This window comes from Pan paniscus, chromosome 2, assembly GCF_029289425.2.
Source record: "Pan paniscus chromosome 2, NHGRI_mPanPan1-v2.0_pri, whole genome shotgun sequence".
NCBI classification, from domain to species: Eukaryota; Metazoa; Chordata; class Mammalia; order Primates; family Hominidae; genus Pan; species Pan paniscus.
Genome location: NC_085926.1, coordinates 148,456,389 through 148,473,907, shown reverse-complemented (window position 1 = coordinate 148,473,907; position 17,519 = coordinate 148,456,389). Strand labels below are relative to the sequence as shown.

Here is a 17,519-nt window from a genome sequence, read left to right as displayed (position 1 = left end):
AAGGATCACTTGAGTCCAGGAGTTCAAGGTGCACTCCAACCTGGGAGGCAGAGTGAGACCCTGTCAAACAAACACCACCACCAAAAAGCCCCAAACAGAACAGTGAGTATATGCCATCTTTTTTTTTTAAGTGTATGTGTATGTATATTTGAATACTCATATGGTATCTATCATTAGAAAGATACACAAAAAACTGGAAAATGTGGTAGTGGAACAGACTTAGTTTTCATTGCATGCCTTTGTATTTTTTGAATCAGAAAAAAAAAAGTCCTGTGTGTATACTTTTTCTTTAAAAATTTTTAAAAAAGGATTTTGTTACTACATAGGATACTCTTACAAATTAAGAAGAAAGTCAAACATCCAAACAGAAAAATGGGCAAAGGAAAAGAAAAATCAATTCACTAAAGAAATACAACCAACTATCAAACGTGGAAAAGTTCATAACCCATCTCTAATAAAAATACATGTATATAACAGTAACGAACTATCATTTCCTCTTTATCAAAGTGGCGAACATTTCAAAGCCTTATCACTTCTGATATTGACAACAGTGTGGAAAACTTTAAATGGTGCAGGTATAAAGCTTGAGATAGGGCAATTTGGCAGTATCCATGAAAACTAAGCAGGGTGCTTAGTGTTACTAAATGATACATTACTTGAGGATACAGGAGTAGTATATCATAGTGACCTAAAGCATAGGCTCTGGGATTAGATGGCCATTTCCTAGCTTTGAGACACTGACAAATTTCTTAATTTTATGGCCTTAGTTTTTTTCATTTATAAAATAGAGATTAAAAGAATTACTTCATAGAGTCTTGTGAGAATTAAGTAGTTTTACACATCTTATAAATTAATAAAGGATATCTGAACTAAGGAACTTACAATAAAAACAAAGTGATTAAATTTAAAATGTCTTTATTCATTTACATGGTATATATCACCCTCTACAAAAAAAAAATGACACTTGTCTTTCAATCTGTCAAGCTTAGCTAAAAAATTCACGTATCTCTTTTCTATATCACATATTGACATGATATAGGATGCAAGATATAAATATCAATTTAATAGACATTATTAAATAATTTTACACTTAGTAGAATCTTGGATAAATGGTTAAAATTATAGATTGACATTAAGTGTGGGCACAGGAATATTCTGTGTATACCAGTGGGTTTAACAGAAGATGTGTTTGCACTGATTTCTGGTCATCAACTTGCTTTCCGTGAATCTTTAAATACCCAATTCCAAATCTTCCAGCTCCTGGAGAAGGGCTGTTTCTTTCTGAATTTTCTCCAACTAGAAAAGTTTGAAACAATGAAGTTATTATGAAATAATTACTGGATATGTAACCAAAATAATACAGAAAAAAATGGTATTTCTGACAATTTATTATGTTCACTAGTAAACACAGATTTTAAAATACAGGTTAGAAACAAATTCTAATTTGTTATCTGGTATGAATCGAGGGTGAAAAGGACACTGTCTTATTGCATCCCTTTGGGCCCCCAAAATTTTCAATTCTATATTTGGGCTTAAACATGTTGACAGGAGGAGGGAAAAGGCAAACAGGGCAGTACAACTTGAGAGAATCTTATATTTGTCTAATATAACAAATTGCTATTATTTTCAGCAGTAATAACATAGTATGCCTCTTAGGAATATTGACTTTTTCATTCACATGATCAATACCATATCTCTTCTATTTAAGAGTAAAGCTATTTAAAAGTAAAAACATTAAAAAGAATATGGCATATGGTTTTCAAAATAAGTTTTTAAACTCCATGTGCTCTTTTACCTGACTAAATACTTGTTTATAATAAAAGGGGGAAGGCTGGTGGTCACCACAAGCCTAAATGAAAAATGCAGAAAGAACCTGATTTTTTTCTAGCTGTTTTCCAGTTGCTGCTTGTTCTTTCAGTTGTTCGATTGCTTTCAGTTTCTGCAAACATCAAATATGAGTCAAGAGCAAGGAAGAAAAGTCACTTCAAATGCAAATTTCCTTATTAAGAATGTGAAACTCAAGTAAGGAGATTAATTATCTTAGATTTGTATCAACAATGGTCTGTTAAAATGCTAGGATAAACTGTTTTTTAAAGTTAAATGCAAAATTGTAAATGTTAAAAACATGAGATTTGGCAAAATATTATTCTCAGGCTTTTAATTAATGTTATCGTGTATGCATGTGTATATATAAATGTATCAGTAATGGCACATTTCAATGCCCCATTGGACCTGGGTGATGTTTCTGGCTTTGAGAGAAATCTCAATGAGAGCATTCTGAAAGATTGTTGGTCCAAAGTCCTGCCCGATAAAAAGTGAATGAAAGAGAAACCTCATAATGCAGCTGTGAAGGGCTCTAGAGACCTTTTTTTTATCCCCAGGGCCACCCCAGCACACTGGCTGCAATATCACAAATCAATACACTTCTTTTTTGTCTCTGTCTCGTCATCTACAAAACTAGGATAAATATCTGCCCCTAATTATCACAAGGTATCTAATGAAATACTGAGTATAAAAGTATTGAGTGACCGGGTGCAGTGGCTCACACCTGTAATCCCAGCACTTTGGGAGGCCGAGACAGGCAGATCACGAGGTCAGGAGATCGAAACCATCCTGGCTAACACGGTGAAACCCCATCTCTACTAAAAATACAAAAAATTAGCCAGGTGTGGTGGCGGGCACCTGTAGTCCCAGCTACTCGGGAGGCTGAGGCAGGAGAATGGCCTGAACCCGGGAGGCGGAGCTTGCAGTGAGCCGAGATCACGCCACTGCATTCCAACCTGGTCGACAGAGCAAGACTCTGTCTCAAAAAAAAAAATTAAATTAAATTAAAAAGTGTTCAGTGGCCAGGCGAGGAGGCTCACAAATCCCAGCACTTTGGGAGGTCGAGGCGGGTGGATTACCTGAGGGCAGGAGTTTGAGACCAGCCTGGCCAACATGGTGAAACCCCGTCTCTACTAAAAATATAAAAATTAGCCAGGCGTGGTGGCACACACCTGTAGTCCCAGCTACTCGGGAGGCTGAGGCAGGAGAATCGCTTGAACCTGGGAGGCGGAGGTTGCAGTGAGCCAAGGTTGTGGCACTGTACTCCGGCCTGGGCAACAGGGCAAGACTCCGTCTCAAAAAAAAAAAAAGTGTTCAGTATATTTCTATGCTGATGCACACTGAATTTTATTACTCCAAAAATCAAAGTACTAAGAGTCTTCAGACATTTATGAATAGAACTAAAATCAATACCATTCCTAAGTGAACAGTGCTTCATAGTGAGAAAACAACGAGAACTGCTGATACCAACTTCTTAGATACCTGTCTTTAGGCATCTAAGTACTCTCTTACTTATATAATTTTCATGTATACCTTTCAATATGCACGTCTGTTTTTCATTTAAGTCTCTCACCTTCTTTAGGTTCTTGATTTTTTTGTCTATCTCAGGGTCCCCAGAAATTGACTGAGAGACAGTGTTTCGTGGTGTGCTCTGTGGGGCAGGAGTAGGTGCCAAATCTGGACTCCTGTCACTTCTTGCTTCCTGCAGGAAATATTTTTTTAAATTCAATTTTAAAAACCAAAAACATTACAGTATTTAAATCAACATAGCTTTGGCATATGAAATACAGAAACTAAATATGTGATTTTATCGACATTTTATATAAAGAATCTGAATTAAAGGTCTCATGAAGTATGCTATACTCCCATGTTAGAAATAAAATGACCTTATCAGAGTAAACCAGGAGGTTTCTGTACCAGCCAACAAGCATTCCAAACTTTTGCATATTCTGAGATGTGCCAGTAGATAGACGGTTTGAACATATGAGAGGGCTTTTCTATTTAAGGTGTTTAAAGTTTCACTCTTACAAGGCTCTCTCCAAAACTATAAAGAATATGTATGATCAAGTACCTGTAATGGATTATGCTACAAGAATAAGAATCCTACAGATATTAATTTATAATCAGATCAATTCAGCTCTGCAACAAAGTACCACAAAACTTTTTTCCCCTTAAAGGGATGCCATAATGCTTCCAATATGATCAGACCTCTGATAACTTTTCTTGTCCCTCCTCACTGATTCTGAATCACTTTTATTTCCACTAAGGTGCTGTATACCCTTGCCCCTCCTCACTGATTCTGAATCACTTTTATTTCCACTAAGGTGCTGTATACTCTTGCCCCTGGCCTTTGTGTACAGCAGTCTCCCTTAACCATGGTTTCAGTAACCAAGCGTCAACTGCAGCCCAAAAATATTACATGGAAAATCCCAGAAATAAACAATTCATAAGTTTTAAGCTGTGTGATGAAATCTCTCAGCATCCTGCCTAGAACGAGAATCATTCTTTTATCCAGTGTATCCACAGTGTATTCGCTCCCCACCTATTTTTCAGTAGTAGCTGTGTTGGTTATCAGATCGACTGTCACAGTATCAACAGTACTTGTGTTTAAGTAACCCTTATTTTACTTAATAATGGTCCCAAAGTGCAGAGTAGTGATGCTGGCAATTCGGATATGCCAAAGAGAAGCCGTAAAGTGCTCCCTTTAAGTGAAAAGGTGAAAGTTCTTAATAAGGAATAAAAAATACTGTATGCTGATTTGCTATGATTTACAGTAAGATTAAACCTATCCATGAACTTGGGAAGAAGAAAAAAGAGATAGTGCTAGTTTTGCAGTTGCGCCTCGAACTGCAGGTTATAGCCGTGGTCATTCATCTTACCACACAAGCATTGTACCATCTCACATTGTCGCAAAAAGGGTGAATACAACACCATTAGATATTTTGAGAGACCATATTCACATATCTTTTATTACAGTATATTAATTGCTCTATTTTCTTATGAGTTACTGTTAATCTCTTACTGTGTATCACAGTCTCTATAGGGTTCAGTACTATCTGTGGTTTCAGGCATAGCTCTGCCCCTCCAGGATAAAGGGAGACTACTATATATTGTTCCTTTTGCCTAGAACACCTTCCCCCACAAGTCACCTGGCTGAACCCTACTTATCCTTTAAGTCTTCTGGAAAATCTCCCCACCTTAAGACTGGATAGTTGCACCTTTCCCAGGCTCTCATAATGCCCAGTATTTTTCCCTACGGTAACACCATATTCTACCATTCCCCATTAGAACTGAGCCTCTAGCATAATACTTGCTTCGTTGCACAGGCTAAATAAATAAAAAATAAAGGAATGACTCTTCCTTTATAATTATGACAAGATATATATTTTGGTAAGAGGGGAAAAAAATTATATAAGTATTTATTGGCTCCAACGTAGGGTTTCTACTTCTTATAGAATTTCCAGTGGAATATATATATAATGTTCCAGGTCTCCATAACCTTTTACTCAGAGTTCTGGGTAGGATACTCTGAACTTTTAAAGCATCCTCAGATCCTCAGGGAACATAGAATAGGGTATCACTTCTAGATATTCAACTCTAAAAGTCTGCCTAAGAGTTTTTAGAAAATACAGAATTGAAGTCAATTTTTCTCTTTTTTTTTTTTTTGGAGACAGAGTCTAGGCTGGAGTGCAGTGGTGCGATTCCAGCTCATTGCAACCTCCGCCTCCCGGGTTCAAGCGATTTTCCTGCCTCAGCCTCCCAAGTAGATGGGATTACAGGCACCTGCTACCACACCCAGCTAATTTTGTATTTTTAGTAGAGATGGGGTTTTACCATGTTAGCCAGGCTGATCTCGAACTCCAGACCTCAGGTGATCCACCCACCTCGGCCTCCCAAAGTGCTGGGATTACAGGTGTGAGCCACTGCATCCAGCCAATTTTTCTTTTTAAAGTCATGTTGGTTTCACTTTTTGGTACTATTTAATAAACAATTATTTACCTTCTACATGAAAACAAATTACTGGGCACTTTGAGAATTCGAAAGAAAATATTAAGTTTCTCCTCTTAAGGAGCCAGTAAATTCTGGTAATAGGCAGTTTTATATTTTTCACAATATAAAATTAAAGTAGAAGAGTAAATAAAAGAAGAGGGGATATTCTGCCTATCAAAATTCACTTTTGATATCAGATTTTAAAAATATAAAATTTTAGTTGTTTGTAATGAGCTAAGAATATAGCTCTCTAGGAAGAAAGGTTAATGTTATCATGTGAAAAACCATTAAAATTAAGTGATATATAAAATTTATTTTTCCCCACAAACTAACCAAGAACAAGTTGAAATGTCTGCATTATTATACTTAAATTCTAGCCATTCTCTAGAAAGGACGTATATATGGTAAGATTAAATTCTTATGTTTCAACTCTTTTTTGGTAAAGTCAACAAACTTATAAAATTATCACCAGTTTACAAAAATACTAGTTAGATTACATATATCTGACTGCTCTATCTTTGACTATTTACTTCAGAGTCAGGACTAAGAAGGTCTGGATAAGGTGAGATTCTGTCAAGGGCCATTTAGCTTTGTTCCATCACACAGCCACAACTTTTACTAACTTCAGCCAGTCGTCCCCAAAATACATACTGAATAGTTTATCTTGCAAGTTGAAAACCTTTGCTATTACTGGAAAAACAACTCAAAAAGCAATTCCACAATGAGGGATTACTGGTATCACCTTTGGTATCATCTTTAGTAAAAAACGTGTGTAGGTGCTTGATGACTGTATTGGCTCTTTTAAAAAAAACTGACAGGTATAAACATATAACTGAGAGTTGTAAATTGATAACTGATCAGCCCAGCTGATCACACTATTACCATGAGCTATAAAGAGTTACACATTTATAAGAGTTACAAATAACCATTATTTATAATAATTTCATTATATTAATTAAATGTGAAATAATTATCAAATAATTTATATTATAAAATGTATAAACTAATAGAATTTGTATATTATTTATATAATTAATACAATTATAATTTAGTATATTAATTAATGGTTATAATTATTAATAATTATAATCATATGTAATTATGTAAGTAATTATTTATATAATAAGTATAAAGGAATCTTAGTCCAGTATCACCAATGGTCATATTAAAAATATCTTTTGATAAAATGGAAGAAACTTTGCTTATAAAAATAGAATTCTAAGTTGAGTGTGTTTCAGAGAGGCCCTAAAACTCAAAGGGCATCTTAGTTATCAAGTTGTAAGGATACTACTAATGAGTTGTAATATCCAGGGCCAGTAGAGGTCCCTACTTGTACTGATGAAGGGACAAGACTTGCTTTTATACAAATCTAATATCAAATGCATGGAATAGATCATTTTTACTTGGAATAACCTAAAGCTGACCAATTAAGATACTTCTGGGGATGAAACATATTAACCACAAATGAACAGAATGGTTTTTCTAAAAGTCCAGATTTTAGCAGAATATGGTTGCATAATACAATTCTACACCTTAAAATAGTAACTGCCTCCCAAAACACATAACCAGCCTAGACCTGTCAAAATTCAAGAATTATCAGCAAGACTATACTGATATAGCAACCAGCTGTTAAAAATCTGCCCTTTCTAGGATGGGCACAGTGGCTCACGCCTATAATCCAAGCACTTTGGGAGGCTGAGGTGGACAGACTGCTTGAGCTCAGGAGTTTGAGACTAGCCTGGGCAACATGGCAAAACTCGGTCTCAAAAAAAAAAACCAAACCAAAACCAAACCAAAAAAACCTACCCCCATTTCCTGCTTGAAAAACATAGCGATAACCTCTCTTTACAAAAATAAAAAAATTAGTTGGGAATGGTGGTGTACATGTACAGTCCTAGTTACTTGGGAAGCTGAGGCAGGATTACTTGAGCTCAGGGTCTGGGGTTGCAGTGAGCCGTGATCATGCCTCTGCACTCCAGCCTAGATAACAGAGTGAGACAGAGTGTCTCAAAAGAAACAAAAACAAAACATCCAAAAACCCTACCCCACTGCTACAGTCTGACATATTGGTGTTTCCCTCAAATTCATAGTTTGGGACCTAATACCCAATGTAATAGTATTAAAAGGTGGGGCATTTGGAAAATGATTAAGTCATGAGGATTCCACACTCAAGAATGAGATTAGTAGCTTTATAAAAGAGACCAAAGAGAGCTCCACTGCCCCTTCCACCATGGGAGGACACACAGAAAGAAGGTGCCATCTATGACGAACGGGTTCTCACCAGATACCAAATCTGCCAGCGCCCCAGCTTCTAGAACTGTGAGCAATAAATTTGTTTATGAATTACCTAGTATAAGGTAGCAGCCTGAATGGATTGAGACATGTACTCTACCTGAATTGCAAAAATGTGATCACCATAACTTCACTAACCAGACATCCCCAGCCCAGCCAATCACATTATCACCATGAGCTATACAATATCACAATTTGTCAATTATTTACACTGGTGTGGCTTTTCAACTACATAATCAAATAAGAAACTATTTTGGAAATATCCCATTATTTGGGTACTTCTGGTATTTTGATTCCCAGTTAAATAATTTCATATAGTCTATAATACTGAGTGCCCAAATGGCTTTCTAGTCATGTAATTTCCAGCTTCTCTTAGTAAATACATGCTTCAAGGAAAGCAAACTACACCACTTCACACAAGTGCCACCAAAAGGGTCTACAGCAAGTAACATGCTTAGATAATACCATTAGTGTCTCAGGTTATGATGTCAAGTCCAGTTTCTTTTGTCACCCATCATATAGACAGGATTACTTAGAAATTCATAGGCAAAGACAAAAGAAAGATATTCTGCCTATTTAAGTCTAACTCCAACTACATTTTATAACGTAAGAGCCAAGGTTTTTTGTGCTTTTTTTCTTTTTTTTTCGAGTCATGGTCTTGCTCTGTTACTCAGGCTGAAGTGGTACAATCACAGCTCACTGCAGCCTCAACCTCCCAAGCTCAAGTGATCCTGCCATCTCAGCTTCCCAAGTAGCTGGGACTAAGGGGTACATGCCATTGTGCCCAGCAAAAAATTTTTCGTAGAGATGGGGGTCTCAGTATGTTGCCCAGGCTGGTCTCGAACTCCTGGGCTCAAGCAATTCTCCCACGTTGGCCTCCCAAAGTGCTGGGTTACAGGCATGAGCCACCACACCTGGTCACCGTCAAGTATTTAGGACCACAATTCTTTAAACTTTAAGGCTTAAAGCTAACTTAACTGCCTTTTTTTTTTTGGAGATGGAGTCTCTCTCTGTCGCACAGGCTGGAAGGCTAGTGCAGTGACGCAATCATGGCTCACTGCAACCTCCACCTCCCAGGTTCAAGTAATTCTCCTGCCTCAGCCTCCTGAGTAGCTGAGATTATAAGCCATGGCCAACTAATTTTTGAATTTTTAGTAGAGACAGGGTTTCACCACGTTGGCCAGTCTGGTCTTGAACTTCTAACCTCAAGTGATCCACTGGCCTCAGCCTCCCAAAGTGCTGGGATTACAGGCGTGAGCCACTGCACCTGGCCATAACTGACTATTTGTTTTGTTATGAGATTAGTGCCCCAAATACCTGCTTTGCAGCTTTCTTAGCTTCATGCTTCCTTTGATTTTTAAGAGCTGTTTTTGATAATGGCTTATCGTTTCCTGATTGTGGTTTCATATTCTGAGGTGGTTCCTCTTCATGCTATGGAAAATGTAAAATAATTTTGAAATGGAGTCCATGTTGTAAACACCTACAACAACAAATTATACACTTCTGCTAATATAGGATAAACTTATTTTATCAAATTTAAGATCATTAGCAAAGATTATTTTGAAACTCATTGGTAGTGGCACACTCCAACTGTCAGGATGGATTTAATTAGGGTCTTCCTATTAGTTGCTATATCTTTCAATCATATCAGAGCTGGCAAAATTCACTTTAGTTTTGTTCAAACAGAATTTTTCTTAGCACTACTACAGACACATGATTCTTATGAAAACTAGATACCAACAACAGCTTCTTCTGAGGCCTTTTTGGTTCTAACTATTGTCAACAGAAACCCAGTTGCCTCGCTTGTTTTCTTCACACAAAGAATTACTTGCTAGATCTTTACTTGTAAAATCAGAAATTAGAAGATTAAAAATAAAAGCAAATGAAAAAACAAGAATAGATTATAAGAAAATAAATGAAATAGAAAGGAGTAATTAACTAGATAATTACAAATCTGGGATTGACATATGAAGAGACCAAAAAAAAATTACATGGCTTGTCAGATTACACAATGAAGACAATCATTTCCAACATCAGATATTCATGTAACCATGTAACAACTATATTCCACAATAGAAAAGATGGTGAATTATAGGTTCAATGTATCTCCAGAACAGTTTTAGACAACATACAGTATAAGTGATGGCACTACAACTCTCTATCAGATTCAGGTACTTACTGATTTCTATCTATATTGCTATTATTTTAATGTTAACTGTCTCTTAGACTCTACTATAACTCAGCACATCAAAAGTACCAGCTCTCCATGAAGTTTCTTGAGTACTAGGTCTCAGATCCGCATTTTACTTATAAGTCCTATATGGAAATGAGCAGAGCTCAAACACTTAAGATGCAGAGTAATAAATAAGAAACCATAAAGTGACCTTATCTTAGCAAATGCATTAACTATTTCAGGTCATCAAAGTTCTGGGTATGTTCATATTCTACTTGAAACAAACTGAATATTATGAGAACCCACATTTGTAGAACAGCAGACAAATTTGGAGTGCAAGGCTCTTTCATTTCATTTTTATCCATGTTGCATAAAATGCTACTTAAGTTATACAATATTTGCTGAACATTTGTTTTATACATAATATGAAAATTCTTTCAATAGTGGGCTCTTCTGTAGTAGTTTACTTTGGCCGAAAAGTTTCTGCTCAGAACTTTGATGAAAAATGATACAAGAAGAAAAGATAAGTTACAAGTCTCTTCCACACTTATGAGCATCATGTAGCCACTGAGAGCCTTTCACTTGAGACGAAAAAAATCCACACAACTACTATAAATCATGAGTTTTTTCTGGTTTTGGTACTATGTGCTCATTACGCATAATTTCATTCTTATTAATAAACTTTGTTTATTCAGTTATATCAATTATTATGGGACTGTTTTTGATGAACACATTTTAATTTCTCAGCTCACTGCAACCTCCTCCTCCTGGGCTCAAGTGAATTTCCCACCTCAACACTCCCGAGTTGCTGGGATCACAGGCAGACACCACCATGCCCAACTATTTGTTTTGCATTTTTAGTAGTGATGGGGCCTCACCATGTTGCCCTGGCTGGTCTCAAACTCCTGAGCTCAGGCGATCCACCCGCCTCGGTCTCCCAAAGTGCTGAGATTACAGATGGAAACCCCCACACCGGACCAACGAACACATTTTAAAAGGTGAAGGTTTTTTTGGAAAGCTAATAAATATTCTTTAAGTATAATTTATATATAAATTTTTACTTATAAAAAACTTTTTTCTGTGAGGGACGAACCCCAACACCTTTTTTCCCCTACTGCTGTGTAACTCTCCTCCTTTGTGAAGTTATCTACTACGCTGTCTTTGTTTCTAGTAATTTCTTGACAGTATTTTCTTTGTAATTTAGCTCGTTTCTGGAATTAGATACATGTAAACATTTCTAATTACTGGGCATATAGCTACTTCAACTAAAATGATTTGACAGGACCACACAATCATCACGCCACATAAAAAAGCAACAATTTAGTAGAAATCTTAAATGTTAACAAAAAAATCCTGGCCGGGTACAGTGGCTCATGCCTGTAATTCCAGCACTTTGGGAGGCCAAGGCGGGTGGATCACCTAAGGTCGGGAGTTCCAGACCAGCCTGGCCAACAGGGCAAAACCCCGTCTCTACTAAAAATAAAAAAATTAGCTGGACCTGGTGGCAGGCACTGTAATCCCAGCTACTCAAAAGGCTGAGGCAGGAGAATTGCTTGAACCCGGGAGGTGGAGGTTGCAGTGAGCAGAGATCGCGCCACTGCACTCCAGCCTCGATGACAGAGTGAGACTCTGTCTCAAAAAAAAATCCTGATTTTAAGTTCTTACCTAATTTCATCACCATTTTCAAAGTATTATTTTCTGTATCAATTTCTCCCCCTCACCAAAATAAACCTACTACTTTTATGGATCAAAGAATTGTGCCATCATGCACAGATTCAGAAAGCAGGATGGGTTGGAGTTACTTTTGTTTTTATCTGAGGTAAGGAAAATTCCAATACAGAAATAGGAAAAATCTGAAGTCTACTATATACTTTCTTTTTAAATCTAAATAAATATGATAAATACAAATAAATATCATGTGTTATGTCTTTATATAATTTTACATAAATAAAACAATACTGGTTAAATAGGACATTTCGATGGAAATTAAGAAGTTTCAGACCAGTCATACGTTTTGTTTAGTCCAAGAGAAAGGTTGGTTTTTTTTTTTTTTTTTTTTTTTTGAGATGGAGTCTCACTCTGTTGCTCAGGCTGGAGTGCAGTGGTGCGATCTTGGCTCACTGCAACCTCCACCTCCTGGGTTCAAGTGATTCTCCTGCCTCAGCTTCCCGAGTAGCCGGGACTACGGGCATGCGCCACCATGCCCAGCTAATTTTTGTTATTTTTAGTAGAGACGGGGTTTCAGCATGTTAGCCAGTCTGGTCTCAAACTCCTGACCTCAAGTGATCCTCCCACCTCGGCCTCCCGAAGTGCCGGGATTACAGATGTGAACCACCACTCCTGGCCCAAAATAAACTTTTTTCTATAAAAGTAGTAAAACTTTACTTACCAATTTGGAATTGGTGATTGGTTTATTTCTTAAAGCTGGGGGTCTATAAGCTGTTGCAACTTTAGGTTCCTCATTGGGTACTTCACTTGGAACTGCTTGGTAAGTTATTGTTTTTGCTGGAAATATTCCATCCAAAAATGGCTGCCAAGAAACCTGCCATAATTCTGCATTTGATGGCACATCATACTTGTGCAAGATAGAGCCAGTATAATGCCAAATTTTGTATCCATTATTAACCCGTAACCTGGGAGCACATGTAGCTGTTAAAATATGCTCACCATCCGGGCACCAAGCAAAATATGTAGAATCAGAAGCCACCGGTTTAGAAATAAGTTTGTAGTTTTTCACATCCCACACTTCCATTTGTCCCCTCAGATTTCCAAATCCAGCTAATACTAATATATGTCCATGAGGGCTATAGTAGGCTGCATTACGAGGACCAGTTCCAAAGTCAAATACAGGATCACATTTCAAGTTGAAAATTGTCGCTTTGGCAGGCATAAAACCATATACAGCACAAAACTCAGTAGAACTAGAATTCCAAACTACATCATATATGGGGCCATTTTTTGCTAGAAAAAGAATATAAAGCCCAAATTAGCAATAAAGAACTATATAAATATTTGTTAGCAAAAGTTACCATCATATAGTACTCACAAACACATCAAACAGATAAAAAAATTTCAAGGAATGTTAACATTAAAATACTCTTACATTATATACTAGGGGGATTAATGTATAATCATAAATTTATTTAAGAACCCCTATTGAATCTTAATTTCTTTTAAACATTTTGGTAATATGGCCTTATTGTAATAGTTTGTTACTATTAATAAACAAATTTTTTTTGGAAGGGGTAATACGTGCAGATGGTAATCAAAATACAAACTATTTTATTTATTTATTTGTTTATTTATTTATTTATAGAAATGGGATCTTACTTTGTGGCCCAGGCTGGAGTGCAGTGGCATGATCACAGCTTACTGCTGCCTCAACTTCCTGGGCTAAAGGGATCCTCCTGCCTTGGCATTCCAAAGTGCTAGGATTATAGGCATGAGCCACTGTGCCCTATATTTTTAAAAATGCCACATAAGACCAGGTGTGATGGCTCACGCCTATAATCCCAGGACTTTGGGAGGCCAAGGTGGGCAGATCACCTGAGGTCAGGAGTTTGAGACCAGCCTGGCCAACATGATGAAACCCCATCTCTACTAAAACTAGAAAAATTAGTTGGGCACAGTGGCATGCACCTGTAATCCCAGCTACTCAGCAGGCTGAGGCAGGAGAAGAGCTTGAACCTGGGAGGCAGAGGTTGCAGTGAGCCAAGATCGTGCCACTGCACTCCAGCCTCAGTGACAAAGCAAGACTCCATCTCAAAAAAAAAAGCCACAAACACAGGTCACTTTACACAAAGGCAACCCTCTGTTATATTTCTTGGATATCCTTTCAGAATTTTTTTTTGTTTTTGAGATGGAGTTTCACTCTCGTTGCCCGGTCTGGAGTGTAGTGGCACGGTCTCGGCTCAATGCAACCTCTGCCTCCCAGGTTCAAACAATTCTCCTGCCTCAGCCTCCTGAGTAGCTGGGATTACAGGCATGAGCCACCACGCCGGGCTAATTTTGTATTTGTAGTAGAGACGGGGTTTCACCATGTTGGTCAGGCTGGTTTTGAACTCCTAACGTCAGGTGATCCACCTGCCTCAGCCTCCCAAAGTGCTGGGATTGATTACAGGCATGAGCCACCGTGCCCAGCCTCTGTCAGCAGTTTTTGATGATGCAGGCTTCCCCCTCACTATACTTCAACCATACTGTGTAGTTTCATATTTTTATCTTCATCAGCCTACTAAGTGAAAATGTCTATCTTGTTTTCATTTCTATTTTTTAAATTATAAGTTAAGCATCTTTTACTGTAAGTAATTTTATTTCTTTTTCTATGGGCTGATTTTTTTTCTTCTTTTTTTTTTTTTTAAAGAGATGGTCTCATTTTGTCACCAAGACTGCAGTACAGCCGTGGGATCTTAGCTCGCTGCAGCCTCAAATTTCTCGGCTCATACAATCCTCCCACCTCAGCCTCCTAGATAGTTGGGATTATATGCATGAGCCACCGCACCGGCTCTGAGGACTAATTTTTACTATCCTATGACTATTTTATTTTTCTCCAATTATTGGTCTTTTACTTGGCTTACTTGATATATTAAGAAAATTTGACCTTCCTCATACTCATCACTTGACTATTTAAAAAATATATTTTCCCCAACTTTTTGTTCATTTTGCTTAATTTATGGACTCTTTTCTTCTCTCATTGTAATAATCCATTATTCTTCTCTAGTCAAATTCATTATTTTTTCCCCTTAGTACTTCTATCTTGTTTAAAAAGTCTTTTTCTACTCTTAAGATTAGAAAAAAAATTCTCCCATATATTCTTCTAATTCCTCTGCAGTCTTATGTATAAGTTTTTGACCCAACCAGAATTTATTTTGTGAAGAAGATAATAACCTTTTGTTTCGAATGGCTAGCCAGTTATCCCAAACCACATATTAAATGACCAATATTTTCTCCTCCATTGATTCAAATGCTGACTTTATTATATATTAATGTCTACAAAAGTATGGATCTACTTCTGGACTCTGTTCTCTTCCACTGATTTATCAGTTTTACCAGTATATCCATATACCACAACCAAACTGTCTTAATTACAGTTGGCTTACTTTTTTTTTTTTTTGTGACAGAGTCTCACCCTGTCAGCAGGCTGGAGTGCGGTGGCGCGATCTTGGCTCATTGCAACCTCCCACTCCTGGGTTCAAGCAATTCTCATGCCTCAGCCTCCCGAGTAGCTAGGATTACAGGCATGTGCCACCACACCCAACTAATTTTTGTATTTTTAGTAAAGACGGGGTTTCACCATGTTAGCCAGGATGGTCTTGATCTCCTGACCTCATGATCGGCCCGCCTCAACCTCCCAAAGTGCTGGGTACATTTTAATATCTGGTAGTGTCAGAACTCCAGATAACTTCCCCTGCCCTGCTCTTCTTTTACACAAGTTTCCAAAATATTCTTGTGTGTTCATTTTTCAACACCAACCTTACAGCCAGTTTATTTAGTTAAAAAAAAAATCAGTTAGCATTTAAATTTAGTTTTAGACTGACAGGAGAGAAATGACATCTTCATAAAAATAATTCTTCTTAGTAAAGGTCATAGTTTGTCTCTCTGAAGAGTTTTAAAGTTTTCTTCTCATTGGCCCTATATATTTGTTCTTATTAATTTTTGCTATATATGGAATCTTTCATTTTTTTAAAGTAGCTGTTACAGTGTGACTTCATCTACATGAGCAGAGATGATTTTGTTTTCTTTCAAAACTGTATATATTTTACTTCTGCTGATTATAGTGACTAGGTATTTCAGAATGTTATTAAAATAAAGTGAAAAGGGGAGCCATCCTTGTTTTTTCTCTGACTTCAATGGAAATAGTTTTTTTAAAAGATAGATTACCCTACTTACACATGTTCAATTCAAAATGAGAAAATTAGGACGCTATCAGTATTTTAAAACTATTATTTTAAAGTTTTAGTTCATTAAAACAACAGATGAAGTGGTAACATTCTTGGATATTATTATTTTGAGACAGGGTCTCGCTCTTTCACCCAGGCTGAAGTACAGTGACATGATCATAGCTCACTGCAGCCTTGAACTTCTGGGCTCAAGTGATCCTCCTGCCTCAGTCTCCTGAGGAGCTGGGACTACAGGCATACGCCACCATGCCTGGCTAACTTTTTCTATTTTTTGTAGAGGTAGGGTCTCACTATGTTGATCAGGCTGGTCTTGAACTCCTGGGCTCAAATGATCCTCCCATCTCAGACTCCCAAAATGTGTTGGAATTACTGGCACGAGCCACCATGCCTGGCCTCTTGCATATTACTAACAATTCTAAAGACAGTATTAAGCAATTTGCCGTCATAATTAGCTAAGTAAGTTCCAAAAGAGCTACTACAATGGAATTACCTCACTCAGGAAGTTCACTTCTAAAACGATGGTGTAACTCAAATAACTAATTGTATTCTGCCAAAATAAGGTATGTTTGAGGATGATTTTTAAGTTTCTTAATTAAGAAGAATTTTATCTTAAAGGTTATTAAGGCATATGAATTCTATCTTTTGATCAAGAATTTAGATTATATCATCTTTATGGCATAGTATTTTTTACTATCATTGTTTCTAATCAAAGGAAGACTGCTGGAATACTCACGTAATTGCACTACAGCACTTTCTCCATTTGTTGCAATGTAGTGTAGAGTTTGTTCTCCATAGTAGGAAGCTCCTGTCTTGTCAACATCTGTGCTAGCTATTACCAACACAGCAGTAGCTATAACAGTAAAAACTTTAATTAGATTTAAAACACAAATTAAATGGGCATTGATTCTTCTGTTATACACATAGGAATATAGCCTAAATTAACAACTGATAAACAAAGGGAGGGATAAAATATACTTAACATACCTTTTTTATTCCACAGCATTGTAACTTTATCTGCCTTAAAGAAACTTTTATTAGCTAAAGCTGCATGAGGTCCAGCAAAGTTGGGGTACTGATATAATCTAACAAATGAAGGTGCACCTTTACTTCCTGGAACATAGACAGCCACCTAAGATACATAGACATAAATCATTACTTAATTTTTTGAAGAATAAAAACTGAGATGGACATGTTTTTACAATCACAAAAAACTAGGAAAAGGTTTAAACACATAATATTACACATAAACAAAAACAGCGATTACCTTATATGGTTGGGGTCCAGGTGATAATACAAAATCATTAATTTTTTGCAAATGCAATTTATTTGCAATTGTGTCTAAA

General features: G+C 36.9%; 1 protein-coding gene across 1 annotated transcript in view; it reads right to left on the bottom strand.

The window, feature by feature from the left end:
* Positions 1-898: 898 nt before the first annotated feature.
* Positions 899-17,519, bottom strand: part of EIF2A (eukaryotic translation initiation factor 2A) — a 37,733-nt gene continuing 21,112 nt past the window's right edge. Inside the window, exons 7-14 of the mRNA XM_003826469.6 lie at positions 17,441-17,514; positions 17,161-17,305; positions 16,910-17,026; positions 12,669-13,240; positions 9,424-9,537; positions 3,398-3,526; positions 1,874-1,939; positions 899-1,296 (exon numbers count right to left, since the gene is read on the bottom strand). Coding sequence (XP_003826517.3) covers positions 1,231-1,296; positions 1,874-1,939; positions 3,398-3,526; positions 9,424-9,537; positions 12,669-13,240; positions 16,910-17,026; positions 17,161-17,305; positions 17,441-17,514 — 1,283 coding nt within the window. The 3' untranslated portion in view covers positions 899-1,230. The remainder of the gene's footprint in view (positions 1,297-1,873; positions 1,940-3,397; positions 3,527-9,423; positions 9,538-12,668; positions 13,241-16,909; positions 17,027-17,160; positions 17,306-17,440; positions 17,515-17,519) is intronic.